At 41.4% G+C, this 21,082-nt stretch overlaps 1 protein-coding gene across 1 annotated transcript in view; it reads right to left on the reverse strand.

Moving 5' to 3' along the window:
- Window positions 1–2,648: 2,648 nt before the first annotated feature.
- The window catches only part of plpp4 (phospholipid phosphatase 4), a 60,400-nt gene continuing 41,966 nt past the window's right edge, over window positions 2,649–21,082 (reverse strand). The window contains exons 6-7 of the mRNA XM_033612478.2: window positions 9,472–9,642; window positions 2,649–7,326 (exon numbers count right to left, since the gene is read on the reverse strand). Of these exons, the coding sequence (XP_033468369.1) occupies window positions 7,115–7,326; window positions 9,472–9,642 (383 nt within the window). The 3' untranslated portion in view covers window positions 2,649–7,114. The remainder of the gene's footprint in view (window positions 7,327–9,471; window positions 9,643–21,082) is intronic.

Below are 21,082 nucleotides of genomic sequence, written 5' to 3' on the forward strand. Positions count from 1 at the left end.
GTACAATTGTTTGGAAACACAGACTAAACTGAAAGACATTAGGTCTTCAAACCATCAACATGAGAACCCTGTCTTATAAACTATGTCACCAAATGGATATTTGGAGCCATTTAGTTTTAAGTGTGAGCTGAAACAAGGATATTTCAGGTTCTACAAGGCTCTCCCAGCAAAGCAACTTTCTCCACTTGCTCCAGAGGTGGCTGCTGGTCTGATTGAAACACACATCACACAGTTTTCTATCAGCCGAAGAGGGCAGGTGTCTCAGAGTACCAACCCTATTGATCGGTGGTGCCTTTGTCTAGTTATTTAGCAGGAATCATTTTCATCAGTAACAAGGCCATGAGGTTAAAAGCCTGCATGAAAACATTCAGGGATTCAATTTTCAGCCCTTCAAAATAACTGAATTACTGAACTTATTTCAAATTACCAAGACTAAGAGTCGACAGCCATGCTGATGGCGCTGTGGTGATGCAGCTACTTAGGCATGGCTGTGCCTCAAGATAAATGCTAACGTCAGCATGCCAACATGCTCACAATGACATTACCAAGTTGCTGATGTTTAGCAGTTATGATATTAACCATGTTCATTCTTAGTTTTCTTTTAGCATGCTATAATTTGCTAATTCACACACAACACAAAGTATAGTAGAGATTGATGGTTATTATGGAAGTGTAATGTATTCACTTGGGGAAAAGATTCTGCTTGTTTTACTGAATTTATTAGATTATCATGTCAATTCAGAAAAAAAGAGCATTTCTATTTATAAAAGCTTTTCTCAGAATCCTGATATAATAATCTCATTAATGATATACTATGCAGGATTTTCCTAAAAAGCAATAGACTCATACAAAGGTAATCTCTTTCAATCATTACTTATGATCCACTAGAAGTGTGTGGTGGTGCATTTTCTTCCAGATACTCTGCCCTCTGCCTTTATTGTTGTTATTTTCTTCTTATTTTGTGTTTTCGGAATGTTTATGGTGCTATGCTTTATGAAATGGTAGTGACCAAGTGCCAGACCCTAAGCAGCAGGCATCCACAAAGCACAGCGCAGAAAAAATTGCTATTATAACAAGGTGAAACCAAGCCGCAACCACTGGAGCTGAAAAATGAAGCCAATGCAGAGGTGCCAAAAACTACAGTTCAGTCAGGACCACTTTAGTCAAAGAAAACAATTTCGATTTGCAGTATTATATTTGGCAATATGGCTGTGCTCTGGGGCCTCTCTGGTTTTCCTAGGCCTATGCAGAAAGCCTGAGGTGGAGAGAGTACACCTTAGGCGGAGAGAACAAACCTCCCTGCCCTTCCATGCGCCTACACGAAAAGCCTAAGGCAGGGAAAGCAGCAGCAAAAACCCCAGAACAGAACAGAGCAGTATCAATGACAAACAGAAATGACATTGATAAGTCAGACACAGCATGAAAAGAAGGAGCTGGGGTGGAGGCGGGTTGCAAAGCAGCTTGCAAAGGAAGCAGCAACAGTAGGCAGGCCAAAGCAGTGTAAATAGGGCACCCTGAATGAGATTCCCCAGTTGGTTGCATAGAAAGGGATCATGTGATCTATCAGCTGACTCACTTCAATCAATCAGCTGCTCAATCAGTTGATTGGGCTGCTTGAGATCAGTCAATGTAGCAGGGATGTGAGCTGAGGTTGACATAGTGTCTTGCCTGAGCTAATACTACGCTCAGTTCCTTTGAACAGCCACTTGAGGCTGGCTCCAGAAGCAAGTCAATCCCCACAGAAAATGCCCAACTTAACAGCAGAAATAAACATGTTTACAGCCTGCTACAAAAAAACAGTCTCTATAGCAAATTTCCTCCTTCATGAAAACTGTTTGGGGGGATTAGCTTTTATGTAACTCATCTTCAACACATACATTTACGCATTTTTAAGGGTGGCCACCCTCTTGTCCGAATATGGTAAATGGGTGATGTCACAGTGGCTACATCAGTTATTTTATAGTCTATAGGCGAAACACCAAACAAGAGTGAATCTGGGCCTGCTTTCACTTTCACTTTCACTTTCATTGGGGAGCTTGTTTGCATACATTAACCAGCTATCCTGCATATACACGTTTAATTCGGAAAAACAAAGCAAAGGCATAATGCTTCTGTAGATTATAGGCTTAAACCAAAATATTGGAAGAGTTTTAACTTTGACATCAACATGCTTACATGCTTACAGTTACAGCTGATATTCACCAGGTACACCACCCTGGTTCTTTTAATGCTAACATTTGCCAATTAACAGTAAATACTGAAAACATTAGCAAGCTAAAAATCTGACATGAAGATGGCGCTGGATAAAAAGCCATGGGATCATGAATGTCAGTGGAATTTATTCTCTATGTACAGTGAATATCTCTATTTATTTTCAAGGCTGTCCATACAATACAGTTATTTCCATATTTCAGTCTGCACCATAGTGAACTGACTGACCAAGACACTAACATTGCCATCTCTAATAGGTATAAAAAACACTACTCTAAAAAGTTAACTTTCTCAAGTACATAATAGATAACATTCTAACTTCAAAGTAGTGGTGTTATCAGGAACAAATGTCTTTAAACAGAAACTTTCCTCAGCTCAGGAGATGTCCTTGCCAACGGCCTGATGAAATACTGATATGAAAAGCAACAGGCAGTCTTAAGCATACACACGTTTATTGGAAACTCTCTGAACAAATGCAACACAACTGATGCAGAAAAGCACAACACACACTTAGCACAGAGTTACACACACACACACACACACACACACACACACACACACGCTCAGCTGCCGCAGTAGCACTGTGCAGTCTGACAGCAGGTTTGTTGAAGCATAAATTCATTGAACTAAACTTGGGATATAGCTCTTTCAAACAGTCATGTCAGGTTGTTCATTTGCATATAATAAGGACTAATGTAGTAATACCTATGCTCTGATTACAGGGCGGACATTTTTCATATTAACATCCTCAAACCTTAATGTGTTTCCAGTGATGTGTTGACTCCAAGTGAAGCGGCTCAGAATTCCCGTCATAGCAACAAACGTAGGCTCCAACGATCACACTTTGACAAGATACATTAGGCTCCTTTGTTTTCTTCATGGACAAATTTCACACAGCTGCAGTCCTTTATTGTACATAAAGTATATAAACAGCAAAACACAGCTCAAAGAGTTCTCAAGGCCAGACATGCTTATTCATAGAAAACAAGTCTTTTCTCACAAATGGAACTGGCATGCCATGAACAAAGATTCTTAAGTCGACTCTTTTTTTTTTCTTCAGACATCTATTCATTATAATTGATAATTATTTAATTATTCTTATTTTTTAGTTACTTTTATCCCTTCAGTCCTTGGGAAGGTGAAATGACATGAAAAGAAAAATACACAGAATAACAAGCACTGGTTGCCTTTGAGCATCCGATTTGAAAAAATGAAAAGAAATATGTACCTTATAATATTTTTTTCTGTAGAAAATTATTGAGCTTTCCTTTCAAAATGACACATTCACCATTTGAAAAAAAAACACCTACTGCTACAAAAGTGTCTATAGCACCAAATTAAAACAAATCATGGAATGATTTGACAGAAAAATAAAGTGAAAATACTGATACGGATATAACGTCTGAACAACATTTTTTCCCCATTATACACTGCACCATCTAATAGGATAATACTAAATGACAAAGTACAAACATCAGGCTGCCATGTCACACCAATGCAGGTCTACAGAACATAATGCATCTGTGTCACAATCATCTCCAAATCTTCCTCAAAGATGTCAAAAATCTCACAGTCACAGATCTCCAGGTGCTGAAAGACTTGTTGAACCAGCGAGGAGGTTACAAGTTTCTCTCCAGTCAACTCTCAGAGTCTCATTAAGTCCCGTCACAGAGTCTGATGTGCAGAGTCGAGCACCTTTTTCCTCTCTGCTGAAAGGCTCATTCTTTGTAAAGTTTCATTTTGTATTGCATCCGTGCTGGATAAGTCTTGTCGAAACCTTCACGCACACACACACACACACACACACACACACACACACACAGTTGTAAGAAGCTGCCAATGGGTTGCAATAGTGACAGAGGCTTGATTGTGGCTAATTTGAGTAAATGATGTTTAAAGAGTTTTGAAAAGAAAGAAGCTTTACTATGTCTATTTAAGCAAACAGCAGCTGAAGATGCGGCTGTTTCAACTGTTGCCTTTTACAAAAACGTGTGATCTTTTGACAGTGATGACAAATATACAAATAGGCTTGACTAACATTCTGACAAGATAATAAAATAACAAAATGATCTTCTACATTTGGCTTGCTGCTCGTTTCATATCATGCTGTTTTGATGTGCTATTTCCTGTTTTTCACCCTTCACTTTTCAGTGCAAATATATAATCATTGCCTTCCTATGAAGCTTGGTTGGGTTAAAGGTAAGATAAGACTGCACCTTCCCATTCATGTCACAGCAATGGCAAAAAAGACACAGTAACCAAGGCAACAAAATGATCCATCCTTTTTAACAATACTTTGTAAGAGGCTACAAATTGCTTTGTTGATGATAGGGAACCAGTTATCTTGCTATGTGTCATCTCGTTCAATAAAGCATAACAGGGCATAACGAACAACCTAAGCAGGAAGAAAGCTACAAATCTTTGGTGTTTGTCTCGTCGTGCTTACCCTAAATTAAGGCTGGAAATATTAATAAATAATGGAACATTAATGGATGAATAATACATCACAATCGCTGCCCCGGGTTCAGGCCTGTCGTCTCCTGAATGCGAGATTGACTATTTGTGGGGCTTCAGTGGGCTGAAAGCCATCTGCAATGCTCGGGCAGTCCGTGGGGCACCTCATATAGTCCTAATGCGCTCATAAGCAGGAGCCGCTGACCTCCCTTAATGAGGATTAATGCTGGATCAGATTGGAGTTTGTACCTGTCCAGACACACTTCCACCACGTCATTCCCACCTGCCTGTTATAGATTGCACTCATTGAGCTACAATTTGGGTTCATGTCCCCGCGTAACCTTTGGGAGCATGTGTTAAATGCAGGGCTTGTGAGAAAATAAAGTTGAATGGTGACGAGGAGAGGAAGAGGAATGGGGAAGAGGTGATATGCAGGATTGCACTGGAAAGCTATACAAGCCCTGAGAGAATGGGAGGAAATGAAATATAAAAAAATGGGTGGATGTAGAAGAGTAAAGGTGGGGAACAATGAATACTGTCCTCAACATGGACCAATGCTTTTCGCTAATGTATTGGTTATACATCTGGAATTTTGTTGCACTGGAAGACCAAGAGTGACCAAGAGCAGAGGAGGTATGAATAGAGCAGTGCCTCAAGTTCTTGGGTTTAAAAGGGGACCTATTATGCTCATTTTTAGGCTCATGCTTGTATGTTGAGTTTCCACTAGAACGGTTTTGCATGCTTTTAAAAAACATTTTATTTTCCTCATACTGTCTGTGCTCTAACACCTGTATTCGCCCTCTGTCTGAAATGCTCGGTTTAGTGCCTGCCCCTTTAAGCCCCCCTCCAGAAAAAGCCCAGTCTGCTCTGACTGGTTAGTGTGTCCTGGTCTTCAGCATCTCTGCATCTCTTCACCATCATTGCAGCCTGGGAGTGATTGAATGGAGTATAGCAGCACTTTCTACTGTGAAAGAAATCACCAATAATAGCTTCTATACACAACAGGACATGCTCCAAAAGGGATGTGATCCAAAATCAGGGAGAAATTAACAACATTGGCAACTAAGATTACACGTTTCTTTGACGTTAGTATGAAGTTACAGGTTTGTACATATACGTACAAAACCAGCTGGTAATTTGTGTATATCCCATGTTATCAGGAAGCCTGTGATCACGTGAGCATGAACTGACAGGAGTAAATAAAGACTAAATACAAAGACTAAAAGCCTGTGTAAGGAGCCAGGTTAGGGTGGTGGAAGGGTCAAACTACAAAGGACTTTCCCCCAGGGGACCAGTGTTTGGGACTGTGATAAAACATAGTGAGCTTTGACTTATTTTTAGGTACACTGTAGCTTTGTTTCTCTTCCTAAACCTAACCAGTGTAATTTTATGTTAAGTACATAACGTCATTTGTGACGCCAAAATTTGTTAGATATCATGTGAATCGTTGTATGTGCATTTTCGTAAGATATCATACCAACCGTTGTATGAGGGTAAAATAACCCGTATCGCGTAAAATAACGGGCCTGAAGCAGATGACCACATAAAGAAATCTGTCACAAGCTGACATCAACTTGTCTTCTCTTCAAAGAAAGAAAAACAAACATTGGAAGCAGAATATTCCAAACGGTCTGAAGGCTGAGGTTTTTGCTCTCAGGAATTACTTTTACATAGGTTAACCTAGTTATTTTAAACTTTTGCCCCATTTAATATGAACATCCAAATTTGTAACATCATATATGTGAGGGAAATGAGGAATACGATAATAGGTCCCCTTTAAACCATCACATTGGTGTCCTCTGAAGATGCAGTGGGCATCTAAATGTCTAAATGAAACAGAGAAAGTCACTAGATTTCTGGCATGACTAGCTGCTATCAAATCCCATAATTTGTTTCAAAGTGTGACATATAACATACTATATTCTAATAGTTTATCTGGTTTGATTTCATGGTTTGATTGCTGTGACATTTCATGGGATTTATCAGGGTCTCCCTAATTTACTGTCCCAATCCTTTAACAGCCAAACATTAAATATACTCCAACAACTGGCAAACCACAATTCTCATTAAGCAAAAAGAAAAAAAGAACTCCAGTAAAAACTGGCAATATTTTCATCTTCGTTCACAACCATTAGTAAGACGTGTTTCCTTAGGTTTTCAACATGTTTTTCTCTCTTCCCTCTCAGAGGCAATGTCCCATATTCGTGGGTTCCTCTCATACATCACATCTAAATATAGACTTTCACGCCTGCTGAGCAAGAACCAGATATAAAAAAAATAATAAAAAAAAGAATGCAGGTGTCACCGAGACAGGGTGCAACAGGAGATGGGCTGAGGTGTATAATTGTCCACTGGAATGTATACAAGAGCCAGTCAGTCACTGGGGATGGGGAGGTGGGCTCGGTGGCTTGGTGAGGGTGTTGGGGGGAGTCTCGGTGGTGGCCACTAGTCATACTGGCCCTTCAGTCAAGCCCTCCAGGGGAAGGGTGGTGGCATTGTCAGTGGGCTGTGGGTCATCCTGGGGATGCAAGGGCGTGTGGGCAGCAGCAGCAGCCAGACTGGCATAAGGCAGGTGGCAGTCCGTGTGCAGAAAGGGTGGGTAGTGCTGGCGATAGCAGATGTACGCGAACAGCAACCCAATCACTCCTCCAACAAAGGCGTCTGCAAAGTTACAAAAACACACACATTTAAAGGTATGCGTCTTTAGTTATTTTAGCCCATGTGGAGGAAGAAAAATAACACCTGCTCTTGGAATGAGAACAATTAGGCATTACTGTACTGTGTGTGCAATAGTGTTCCAGTGAGCATTCATGCTTGGCTCGTTTAGAGTGTGATGAAAGTAAACTGAGAGGCAAAGCGATGAATCTGTTCTACTGAGCACTGGGCTAACTAGCCTCTGGACAGGCTGTCTCTGTCATTTTGTCATCTGCGCTGAATAGTTTCGTATTATACCTGCCCCCTTTAAGCTATAATACATCATATAATATCACACTGCCATGGTGAATATTAAGCCTATATTGCTGGGTATAGATCAAAATGACATGGCCAGCTGGTGGCTGGAACAGCTGAAGTGGAGGATTCCATGATATCAAAATTATGTTTTTCCATAGGGCTCACCATACTCCCTTTATTTTCCTCCTTCTGGGTGAAATGAAATATAGCATAACATCGATTTCCACCATTCATAAACTATACAATGCATGAGCTTGCTCTGTGAATGTTTCATCGACTCCTGTCAACTGAATTTAATAGACTGTGACTTGATGCAATATATTAGTTTGGTGGCCTCATTGAGACAGTGATTGGATGCCCAGCCTTTTCCCCCGGGAGGAGAGACCGCACCTCCAAAGTGCAACGGGATGGTGAGAATATTAGAATCCATCAAGCATGGCTCAGCAGCCAGGCTAATGGGGGCTCCCAGCTTGTGTTTACACTGAGCACAGATTGGGACCCCCTCGAGTTTAATGGGCTGCACCATCGCTGCTTACTTACAGTCTGCCGGGGAGAGGGAGGAGGAAAAAGTATGTGTCTAGCTAAGAAATACTGTGAGGACTGAGAAAGCTGCTGGCTTGCCTTCAATTGCTATGTGTGTTGCACTTTTGATGTAAATAAAATCCCGGCTGCAGAGGCGGATCTTCCTATATGTGGCATCAGGGTGCCAAAATAGTACCCCCACCCCCCCACTACGTAAGGGAAAAATGATTGCTAACTGTTAGTCTGTAGAAGTGTTACCCCCTCCAGTCCTGGCAATGCAGTTCATGATAATGTGCTCATTAGTGAGTGATCATAAAAGTCAGTACATGCTAGAAAATTGATGGGTACGGTCGAGTAAGGTGTTTTTTGGGCGAGCATTAGAGTAAAAGAAAATGAAAGGGCAAAAACCATCTGGGTGCAGTACAGAAAAAGTACACAAAAAGACAAAATCTGCCAACCTGCACATCTTTTATTTATTTTAATTTCTCATTAGCTCTGGTTCTTGTTTGTAATAAAATCAATACATTTTAAATATATCATAATAATTTTATTTTTGTGTGGGGTGGGGGTAAGGGGGTGTTGTCAGGGGAGGCTTATCTTGGGCACTGAATGTGCTAGGTTCAGCACTGCCTAGTTGTTAAAAGAGTTGTCTGTTTTGTAGCTGCCCTGCTCTCCAGGAACATATGGCTCACTAAAGCTAATTAACACCATATGACAGAGCTGTCACCATATTACCACATATTCTCTCCCACACCCGCCCACATATGCATTCCTTTCCCTCTGTCCCTCCCAAGTCTCCTTCCAGCTCTTTCGGGCCAGATATGCAAAACTGAAGCTTTTAATTATAATTTTTTTCCCAGGCTGCTGAATTAAATGCCACCTCACTGTCATCTAAGGCACTTGTCAGAGTATCAAAACCTGCCATTATGCTGTGGCAGACAGAAAACAGCCTTATAAGACACAATGTTCGGTCTGTTGGGCAAATAAGCAGGCTGCCCAGCATGATTTACTGCTCAGTTCTTTAGCCTTTGCTTGATTTGTCAGCCATGCTGATTAAGTTAAAAATGTGATTACAGCAGTACAGCTGTTTGAAATGAGCATCACCCTGAGTTTGCCTTATAAATGATCTGTATAATCAATCTAAGAGCGCCTTGAGCCAGGTGTGATTGAAACAGAGTTCTGCACAGCAATCCATCTGTGGCTGAGACAAGCAGATTGTACTCAATGTAAGTTTTTTTTTAAAAAAACCAGCTTTTTTCTTTTTTGGACAGTTATTTTGATTAATGCAGAGAAATCATATGCATGTGTCTGAGCTGTTACATGTAGGCAGACCTTGCCAGTGGTGTTTGTAGTCGCAGGTCCGGGACAATGCAATCATCATGGCGCTGTAGAGAGGCAACACCATAGCACAGAGACGCCAGCTACGCCCTCGACCCTGATCTGTAAAACACTGCAGCTTCCCCGCCAGGTAGAAGGAGGTGAAGCCGAGTCCAGAGAATGCAACTAGCGGGTAGACAAAGAGAAATAAAAGGGATCAAAATCGAATACAGCATTCAGATTATAAACTCTCACCCTCTCTGTGACTGTGGATTCCTCTCGTATCTCAGCAAAGACATAAACTGCGAGTCTCGAGGGACTGTGTTGTAAAAGTCAATTACATTGCATGATGGACACGTTTGCAACAGTCACAGTGCAAAATAATAAAATCAACCATAAAACAGACAGTAGTGTAATGACAAAGTATTTTAGACAGAAAAAAGTCACAAAGAAGGCATATGCAGCTTATCAACTGCCACCCTCTTGCAGGTAAGCCCTGAGGGATGAAACTGCAGCTTGTTAGGAAAATACCGTCATACTAAATCACTGTGTGCTACAGGTGCATGATCAAGGAGATTAATCAGGGATGTGCATGGAGTTTGTATGTAGCCTGAGTGTGCATCTCTGAGCCAATACACAGTACAAAATTAGATTCTTAATGTCTGATTTCTATGCAAACACTGCCAAACTGAGATAAGCGAGGAGACTGTGTCAGTCCCAAACTACACCACATCTCCAGATGAGTGTAGAGCTGATACATTATTACATAGCTGATGCAAAATATTAATTTTGTCCAGCAGCTTTCCTCTGCACAGGCCCGCCAATGGGATGAGAGTCTAAAGTCACAGTGAAAGCTAAAGCCCTACATTAGAAACAAATGTGACCAAGCTGGTGGCCACGCTGTGTAGAAGGAGGTCTTAGTTGATGGCGGTTGGTGTAAGAGAAACAGTGGCGGGCTAATTGTATGAAATTGAGGTTGCGTGACGGAGCTGTGAAAGGTGGTGCTTAGACAGGGACATTTGTTTACTGCTGCGGCAGGCCAAACAGCACCCATCAGCTGCCCATTTGTCATTCAACCGCCAAACTGGCCAAGAATACTGAGGACGCCAGGACACGTGTGTAGCCTGTAGAGAGAGAGAAGGGATGGTGGCAAGAAAGGGCAGAGGCACAGAGTCCAGCTGTCTCAGCGGCTGTCCTGCTGTCAGGGAGCAAGACTTGGCTCCTTTATGAACCCAGCATTTTCCATTTTGCAATTTGGACCAACATATTGGATGGCTGGTATAGCCTGATATTGGGTTTTCATTAAAAATGATTATACAGCGTTGCACACCTCGGAAATGATGGATATAATGTAGTTCACTTGATTGAATTTTTAGTTTAAAATTGACCCCGATACTGAACACAGCACTCAATCTAATGTGGAATTTTGGTTAGGTTCCACAAAGCTATGTATGGAGTACTTTATTTTTTCGTATTGCTACCCAGCCAACATATATATGTAAGCATTTTCAATGAAATCCATCCCCCATTTTCTTATGAAAAGTAATGCCCAAAAATATGTACATATCCTGCATTATCATGAGCCAATAATTCATGTATAACCCACCTATTTTGGAAGGCTGCTATCATGTGACCCATGCACTGACAGGGGTAAAGAAGACACAGGACTTTCTTCCAAGGAGATTGGTGTTCATGAACGTGTGAACTTTGAGGGAACTTTGAGTCATTTTATGGTATGTTGTCACAATGTTTCTTTTCCTAAACCTCACCTTTGGTACTTTACATCAGGGGCGCAGATGGGATTTTTGAACTGGGGGGGACCAAGCTGTCAGCAAATGATTAAATATATACATATATATATATGTATATATATATATATATATATATATATATATAAACCCAACGTTTATGCTTGTAGATGCTAGATTTCAGTGCTTTTTCGACTTCAAAACTCCAGCTTACGAGTACAACTGAACGCACCATTAGTCGTAACACAAACACCGGGCTATCAATGGATCAGCTGTGCAGTATTATTAACCGAGAATTACATGGATAATTGAACACCTTGCTTTCCCAACTCAGCAAGGATCTGCTCCAGCCTTTCCCCTTCTTGAATCGGTGTAATGTGGATTGATCACTGACAAGGCTACTGCCGCTGCCATTTCAACTTTGTGCTGCAATGTAAGTTAGCCTAACTTACGGATAATTGGTCCTCTTTTTTACCTATGTGTGGGGGGGGCAGTGGGGGGGACGGATCGGGGTCACTATAAATCTGAGGGGGACATGTCCCCCCCGTCCCCAGTGCCATCTGCGCGCATGCTTTACATTAAGTACATAACTGTCCCATGAATGTCATTCATGGGGCACTAATACATAGAATATCAAACCGTTGTATGTGGATATGTTGAACCATGTAATAGTTTCTTATTAATTACGCTCAAAATCAAAAATGTTTATATGATAGTGGTGGAAGAAAAGTCAAAGGAATGCCAAAATTAGTAGGTGTCAGCCTCTGGTGACCTTGAATGTCTGTATAGAATTTCAGTGCAATCCATCCAATTGTTGTTGAGACATTCTGGATCAAAGTGGTGGACGTCCATAGAGCCATACCGCTGTTGCTGACTATACTGTATGGGCCCCTTGGGTGGCCTATACACTCTCTCTTACTAGAAACCATATGGTGGTTTAGTTGGCAAGATTAAATCTAGCCAATGCATCCCTATTAATTGCTTAAGCTTTAAAGTGGACCAGTAGTTCATAGCTCATTGGAAAGGAAATGCACCCAGGGCTAGATGAAACCAGTTAATATATTCCGCCAGTTAAATCAATCCATATGGAGATCAGGGAAAATATGAAATATGCAAAAAAATTAATTGGCACCCTGCGGTATATAAAATCCTGCACATAGTCATCATCGCTGCCAACGAAGTGTGCCGTATGGGTTCAACAGACAACAACACATTACTTCCATGCTTTCTTGCTCAGCTCATCAGTGCAGTACTTCTGTTCGGAGGTCACCAACAAGCCATCTGAGGTCATCAGCCTCAGCATCCTTCAGTGCACATCCATATAACTTCTGGGTGACCTCACCACATTTCCAATCACACAGCAGCTCACACCATTCATTTTAATAGCTCTAACTATAGCTAAGACGATTACATTAGTCATTTGGATAGACGGAACTAAATTACCCATGAACCAGCGACTCAGTCTGCTGACTGAACACTTTCACTTTTGTAATACTCTAATAAATATCAGTCGTATTTATGTTCTTTTTTTTTATGGGAATGAGTTAAAGAAAAAGTCAGTTCATGGTGAAGTTAAAATTTGCATAAATAACTATTTGATAAAACTAAGATGTTAAAATGTATAAATGATTTATGTGGTTTTAAAAACACAATTTCATGGGGTGTGAATGCCTTTAAAAAAAGTTAAAAAGTAATTCTTATTACGTTATATTACGTGTGTGAGTTCATGTCCTTTGAGTGTTTACACTTCCGGGCGGACCCGAGAGAGGAAGAAGAAGGCGCAATGTGTTAATGGCGTGGAGCGGAGACTCTGGGACTGTGTTATATCTGTGCCGTGGTTTATCCATGACGGACTGAACTGCTGTCTGCAAATTATGCCGTGAGTGTGCGAGTCAGCCTCCCCGGCGCAGATGAGTGTTTTTTTTTGTTTTATTGGAGGCGAAGTAAGTTCAGCTGAGTTGGCCAGTCGGAGCTAGTGGAAAGCTAACTGCACGGTCGTCGCGGACGAGCATTGCCGGGTCGTCATGGATGAGTGTCGCCGACGAGGGGGCCGCCGCAATGGGGGAGTGGATCAGCAGCTGCAGCTTGGCCCCGCTAGCTTCACAGACACACAGAGGTACCCACAGACATTACAGTAACCATCATGAGCTCCAACTAAGCGCGCCAACGAAACAAAGTAAGAGTGCACTCAGGTTGAACAATTAGGACTGGACAAAACTGGACATATGTACCCAGGTCTTTTATTTTCTTCATTTTTCTCTTTTCCAATACCAAAGGTCTGAATGTTTTTTCAGGTGCAATACATTTTCAAAACCTGATATCTTGTGTTGTGTCATTGAGTGGTGTTTTCATTCAAACTGCTGAGTAAATATAAGTTACAGGTCAGAGTATTCCCGCCAGCCTCTAAATTAACATTGTACAGTGAGTGAGAATCATACATTACCCTAGACAGTTGTTTACTATGTGAGATGTCTCTTTTACCACAAAATATTGCATAAGGGTTAAGAAGAGTTCATCTTAAAGCATAAGGTGGGTTTCTTAATACACGAGCCGGTGGAAAAAACGGTTACACTTTGAAGAACAGTTGTACATGAGAAAATCACACATTTACAAAACACATGGTCTCCCATATTATAGTCTCTGAGGAGCTGATCCACTGATTAACAGCAATTTAATAACACAGATATAAAAACATTATTCTTTTATTGTAATGTCATTTTAACAGTAATACATTACTTTTTGTGGTTTCTTACTTTTTCTTTCTCGTCTTGTTTAGTTAATTGAATTTATCTTTGTGAGAACAGAACACAAAACAAAGCTGGGGATCCAGCAGTGATCAAGGTTACCACTATCACTTGTTAACATTATTCATTCAGAGTCAGTGGTGTAAGGTAGTTACAACAGGCTGCAGTGCATGCTACTATGACGGGCCCAATAATGTAAGTTATTGTGCACATATCGTCTCGTCACATGATCAGAGACTTGACATTGGACACATATTACCCACCAATCACCACTGCATATCTGCATATCACAAAAATACCCCAAAATGAGAAATTATTGATTCAATTTAAAAATTGTAATAGTTTATTATAGTTTATTTGGAATAAGCATATCATTTTGTTATAGATGCTATTGACAGTTTTACAAAACAGAAAAAAAAACATGACGGAGATGGGTTTTACTTTTTCAAGGGCATATATAGCAAAAGGCACTGTTTTCAAATTAAAGCTGCAGTAGGTAGAAAGCCTGAAAACGGTTGATTTTTGAGTATCATCTGAGTCAGGTTTCGTTCGTCTCCGCCCTGAGCCCCTCCTACCAGACGAGCACGCTAGTATTTTATCCTACTTGGTTCTATTTCTCCCTCTCTGGGAGCCTCGGCTCTCCCTCTCCGCGCAGCAGCCCTCCACATCCCTCCCTCGTGAACCCGCACATACTCCCGAGGCTCGGCTCTCCCTCTCCGCGGAGAGCCCTCGGCTCCGCTCCCACAGCCTACCCTCGTGCCCTCCGGCCGGGCCCGGCCCCACCTCACCCTTCCCCTCCCTCCGGGGCTCCGGGGAACCATTGCCACTTGCTCTCCCCTTCTGCCGGCAGCACGGGAACGCGCATATGCAGTAGAACAGCCAATAGGAACGCAGTGGTCTGAGCTGACCTTTGATTGGTTGATGCACATCGGCATGATACTGATTTTTTAGAGGCTGAACACAGAGCCATGGTGAGGTGCAGAGACCTATTATTTGTCTCAGACCACTTGATTTACCTTATGCTTAGAGGATATTATAAAATTTTTACTCAATTATACCAAAACAATGTTGCCTACTGGAGCTTTAATGAGAGATCTTTAACAACAGGCATATTTCCAAGGTGGCATCACTCATAAAGGGGGCCCATTCTATCTATGCCCCGCCCCCTCATGGGCCCCAGTGCAGCTGGACTGAATGCACTATCTATATTTATACCCCTGTTCAGAGTGCTTGGAGAGGAGGGCAGGGAAACATTCTGGACAGGTCACCAAACAAGGGCCACAATTTTTACATTGAGGGGACCATTTTACCATAGACAGCTTCTGCAACCCAACCCTCCAGGGGGAGGAATTATGAGAAACTTATTAAAGTTTTGATGACTGAGTGCTTTTTTTTTTAGACAGCCAGCATATGATTGAGGACCGCATGGTAAAAGTTCAGACACTGACTCTTATAGATTTTTTTTTAAATGACATTTTATGATTTGCTAGCACTTTACAAAATCTACAAAATCAGCAGTGATACTCCCTGCATGACACGCATATTGCTTCTTTTTTTTTTTTAAACTTCTTAATACATTTGAAAGTAATGAAATAGAGGCAGTGCAGTGTTTGACATTGATTGTACCCACAGGGTTCGAGCAACTTCTGCTGGGGTAAGGCAACACCACTTGTGCAAACCACACGCAGAACTGCAGTACACCATAATATTAGAACCAGTGGTAAAAATAATGACGGCAATTTATTACGTTTATTCATGATCATGATTACATTTGCTAATGATTACTTCAGATGATTATTTTTATCAATATATTAGGGGAGACATTTTGAGCATTTTTGGCATGTATCTCCTCCAACATATATTATAATTACCGCCTAGCACCAAACCCTCAAAGGGTGTTTTTGGTTATTAGACATTGTTGGTTTCCAGCTCCAAATATGTGCAAACAGCCCATTAAAACCTATGTGTAATAATGAGGAGTGTGGCCCTTTTATGGCAATGAAAGTGATAATTAAGACCATTCTGTTGGCTTCTGGCTTCTAGAACTGTAACACTGATATGAAGAGATTTGCCAATTAAACTATGCAAAATTACATTTGAATTATTAAAGGTATCATAAGGAAAAACGGTTCACTGTAGGAGTAAACATGCTTTAGTTGAGGACAAACAGTATGTTTACAGACACTGTGAGTCAACATTTTGAGGATTACACTAATAGAAATGCTTCAGGGATATGCATAATACATGAGTGGGGGCAGCAAGTGTGTGTCACTCACACACATGCATAGGAACACATTTCCACATGTGAAATTATCATAATTAACAAAGCCTATGCATTTGCAGCGGTAGGGTGACACAGTGAATATTAGGTGTGCCCAACAGACACTAAAGGATGCTCCCCAAGAGGTAGCAGAAGTCTTGGAGAGGCTGGAGGACAGTGGGGAGGCCAACAAAGGGAAAAATGTCTTGGTAACAAATCCACTTTGTGTATCTAAAGGCCTTGACGAGTAACTCCCCTGAGACAAAACAAAGATGCCTAATGAGATTGATGAGTGCAGTGCGATTGCTTTCTCTCATCTTCAAACAAGCACAAGGTTTGCTCAGAGGAAGCAAGTGGAGAAGTCTGAATGCACTTTTTAGAACCACATGGGAGTGATTTCTTTAAACTTGGCAGAATGAGACATACCAGTTTCAGAGTAATATGTAATGCATTTTAACACAGTAGTTCCATGTGTATGGTCTCTGTAGGCATATCGAATCAGTATGAAAAACAATAACCTCTATGCGACAGTGGAGGCATGTGTAACAATGTGTATGAGTTCCATCTATCATGCTGAGTATTAGAAATGTCACGGCATAACTAGTTTTGAGCGAGCTGGATACACTACCTCCTTGGAGTGTTTATTTGTATTTTGGGAAAGCAATGTTTGTTGTGAATAAACAAAGCATGCAAAGATTCAATACACATTTTGACATTTCTTCTGGGAGCTCCCTGGAGATGCATGCAACAGCTAAAGGTGGTGGTAGAGCAGCATGAGAAACTAAAGTGGCCATAACTTAGATGTCTGGAGACTTACATACAGTACTGGAATTCAGTTTGGGTTTTGAGTAAAATATCCCAACAACTGCTGGATTGTCATTACGTGGTGTTCCCCTCAGGATAAACTACAGTAGTCTAACTTGGTGATCCTGTGAATATTCATCATGTCTAAATTTTAATTTGTGCAATAATATGGTTTATGTAGAAATCCTTGTAAAAACTAATGATATTCAAATCAGACTCAGCTTCTTTGTGCTTACTGCTAATTTAGCAGCATGCTAAAACACTAAACAATGAAATTAAACATGGTGAACATTGTCCTAGCCATTATATGCTAAACATCAGTGTGTTAGCACTGTCACTGTGAGTATGTACTATTAGCATGGTGACAATAGCATTTAGGTCAAAGCACCACTGTGCCCAAGTACAGCCTCACAGAGATGCTAGCATGGCCCTAGCTTATAGAGTGTATGTAAAGATGGACTACATTTCTCCATTGTCTTAAAATGTCCAGGGTATGGGAACTGCCATCTTGCCCTAGTAATGTCATTTGGAGCCAGAGTCCACGCAGTAGCAAATGGGAATAGGCCCCCAGGAAGTGCACCGGGCTTTAAAGCCAATTTACGTAGTGTCATTCCATCGGCCATGTGGCCCAAAAAGATGTTTTGAATGTCACATCCCGCGCGACATGACTTGTTTCACTAATGGTGTAACAATTCGGCATTATTGGTCACCTGCTCACTTCTACCTACCCAATCATTCAGCTCCCATCAATACTTTTCCATTCACCCTGGTTTCCAGCGCCTCAGCATCGGTCACACCCACCTCATCGAGGCAACTCTGTTCACCTGTTCCTGATTAAGTACAGCCCAGTATACCCCAGCCTCACAGACACTCTTTGCCAGATTGTTCTTTGCCATTACCATGCAAAACTTTCTAGTGTTCCCTTTCAAACTGATTTCTCCCTGCTGTCCCTGCCTGTCTTTGAATCTCCTGCTTCACCTGCCTCCTGGTGAACTACTCAGCCCTCTGTCCCTGACCACAAGCTCTGCTTCTGTGTTCCTGGTGTCTGTTTGCCTGCTCCTCGCCTGGCCTGGCCTGGCCTACCGTCTGCCTGCTCCCCTCTGGTGTGTGTGTTGGATCTGCTGCTCACCAGACAATGTCTCCTGTCTGCTCTTTCATGGCACCACAGCATACATGTGAACTGTCTGATGTGTGTGTGACTTGTGACTCACCTGCCTTCTTCTTTGGCATGGCCCGCTGAAGCTTTTGGATCAGTCCTGTGCCTCAGGAGATTTCAAGCCAGGGAATTGGACTTTCCTGTTGCTTCACCTGTTCATTCTGTGTTCTACTAAGTGGCTTCATGCGCCATTGAGCAATCTTATATGAATTAATGGGTTCCCACCTCCAGTGAAGTATTGAGATTCATAGCTACATCCATACTTCATATACAGGCATTACTGTAGACTCTTAGCCTTGTTTTTCTGAGTCATTGTAAAACCACTTTGTGGGACATGAGTTTCTCTCAACACCACACTCAGAATTGAAGTAAATGGCACTTTAGTTACGCATCATTTTGTAAATTCTACTGTTTAACTCGGCTAAGTCTTAGCACCACATGATTTAATTTGTGTGAATATGGTGGGGTGGAAGGTGTCATGGTAAGGGAGGTTGGCTGGGTGACAACAGGGCAGACCTACAGTAATACAAAAAGTTCTAAATGTGACAAAGTTAAAAGCATGAAGGAATGAGAGGTAAAAAGAGAAGTGCCGCAGACTTTATGTGAAAAAGCCACAGTAAATTAGGAGGTGTTCTGTTGAACCTGTTTTGGTTTTTGACAAGTGAACCCACAGAGGACACATTTTTAAGTGGGTAAGTGCTCTTTCAAAGTACAGGGTTTGGCTGCAGATTCAAAAAGTGGCGTAATGCTCTGGTCAAAGCCTCTGCAGAGTCTAATAATTTTGGTAATGGTCTTGTCTGTATTTCTGTTGAGATATCCATCATTGAAGTATTGCACCACACACAGACACAAACTGTCTAACCAATCCATCACTGACAGTAGCAGTTCTGTTTTCCATCTTTCAGCCATCTCCCTCTTCTCTCATTTCTGTTTGACCTCTGACCCCTGCAGGAACCTGTGGGACACCCCTCTGCCTCTTGTCAGAGACTGTGCATATTAACCAACCACTTGGGCACTGAATCTGTTTCATTTATTAACACAGAAAAGCCCAACAGGAACTCATTATTAGCACTGCATAATTGCTGCAGCACTTCTACACAAGCTGTTCCTCAACCTCTTCAGACACTCCAGACAGCCTGAAGTGTTCCTGAGTGCGTTATAGTAAATATATGCACTTTGCAGAAGAGTTAAGTGTAAAGAAGTGCAATTCTCTCCAGGTACAGAACTAATTTGATGGACAGTCCAAGCTGTGGTTCATTTAATAAAGATAGTTGTGTGCAAGTGTGGAGATTCAGAGATGTGATTAGGTCCATCTCACAGGATTCATTATTTTTTTAAAAGTACGTATTAATTGATCATATCTAATGGCTTAATATGCGCAGGGGGAGATGGTGAGATGAATATGAATAATAAGGAGACAACGCACAGATAATGCTTCAGGACCTGCTTGCTTCACAGCTGTGTATATTGGTGCAGTGGGCTCAGGGGAGCTTGTGTTTATCTGTTTGTTTTTCTCTTTCTGGAATCTGTCTCCTCCGATTTCTGTTACTTTGCTATGAGGTGAAGGAAATACACGAAATCACAGAGAACCTGAGCGTCTATAAAAACTTTGAAATGCAGTAATAGTTTGTGTGCTTTAAAAAAAAAGTCATCAAACACTGCAGCCCAGTGCATATTTATAGTTTTGTCCTGGCTGATTTTGATGGATTAGTTTACGTTTTATTTTTACCATGCAGGTTATCCAGCGTCCTTTGGGAGAACCAGGAGTCTCTGAATACAAAAACAGTTTCTTTTACGTTCTTTAGACCATCTCTCAGGCTTCATAGCAGCCAGAAGTGGTGTTGCATTACGTCTAGATGCCACTTTGAACAAGGCTACATTCACTCTTGCTATCGGTCTGCCCTTATTCCCTGTCCACTGCCACATTCGTCTGGGTAAAAGCTCTGTAACGTATGCGTGGTCCAACAAGCGTTGTCCTGGTGAAAGGGGACACAGACAGGAAATTGGATTTCTTCTGCTCTCTAGACGTGCTGGCATTCGGGTGCTCCCTGTGTCCCCGTTGCACAGCTCTCTCAATCACTTTCTCAGTCACAGCGCAACAACATAAGGCTATTAGAGCTGCCGCACAGATGGATGTAATCCATACACAGTGCTGCAGTGAATTACAGAGAAATGTCCCTCTCTGCTATTTCTAATGGGACGAAGCCAGCACTTCAAAGCTCTTCTTTCTTAAAGCAGGTGTCTGGGAAGCTGTAAGTATGCAACTTTAACATTAGGCTAAAACATCAATTTGAAATCAGGCTGGACCATGAAATTGCAGCGCAAGTGAAAAGTTTTTACTATCCATGCTACTTTATCCATCTTACTGCGCTTTTGTTGAATACGAAGACCAATTAATCCCATGTTTGATTTGAAGCCTGTTATGAGGCAGCCACGCTCACAGCAGGATGTCAATTAAACACATTCACAAACCATTTTACAAGTGTTTCTTTGCACACATACACTCTCCACCTCTCAAGAGCTAATTCTTCCTTAATTCACATGACATTATTAGTTGAATTAGAATATAAGATATAAAATTAGCTAAAAATGTTTTATGTCAAGTGCTTCTTTTCAACTTGTGACAATTAAATGCTTCAGTTGGATGCAACCACTTGCATATTTACACATTCCTGCAGTACTTGTACAGAATCCTGCATAATAACCTTGTTTAATGTGTGTTGATCCAGAGTAGAAATGTAATAAGGATTTTGAGCAAAAGCAAACAATATAAATATCAACCATGCAATCATCCAGGCACAGCTCACTGGAGGATATAAAGATATATTTTTCATTTTGCATAATAGCTAGCAGGAGGTTCAGTGTAAATCCAGTGTAGGAATTTTCCTGTTGGTGGACTATTCTTTTTCGCTAG

Source organism: Epinephelus lanceolatus, chromosome 17 (assembly GCF_041903045.1).
Source record: "Epinephelus lanceolatus isolate andai-2023 chromosome 17, ASM4190304v1, whole genome shotgun sequence".
Taxonomy (NCBI): Eukaryota; Metazoa; Chordata; class Actinopteri; order Perciformes; family Serranidae; genus Epinephelus; species Epinephelus lanceolatus.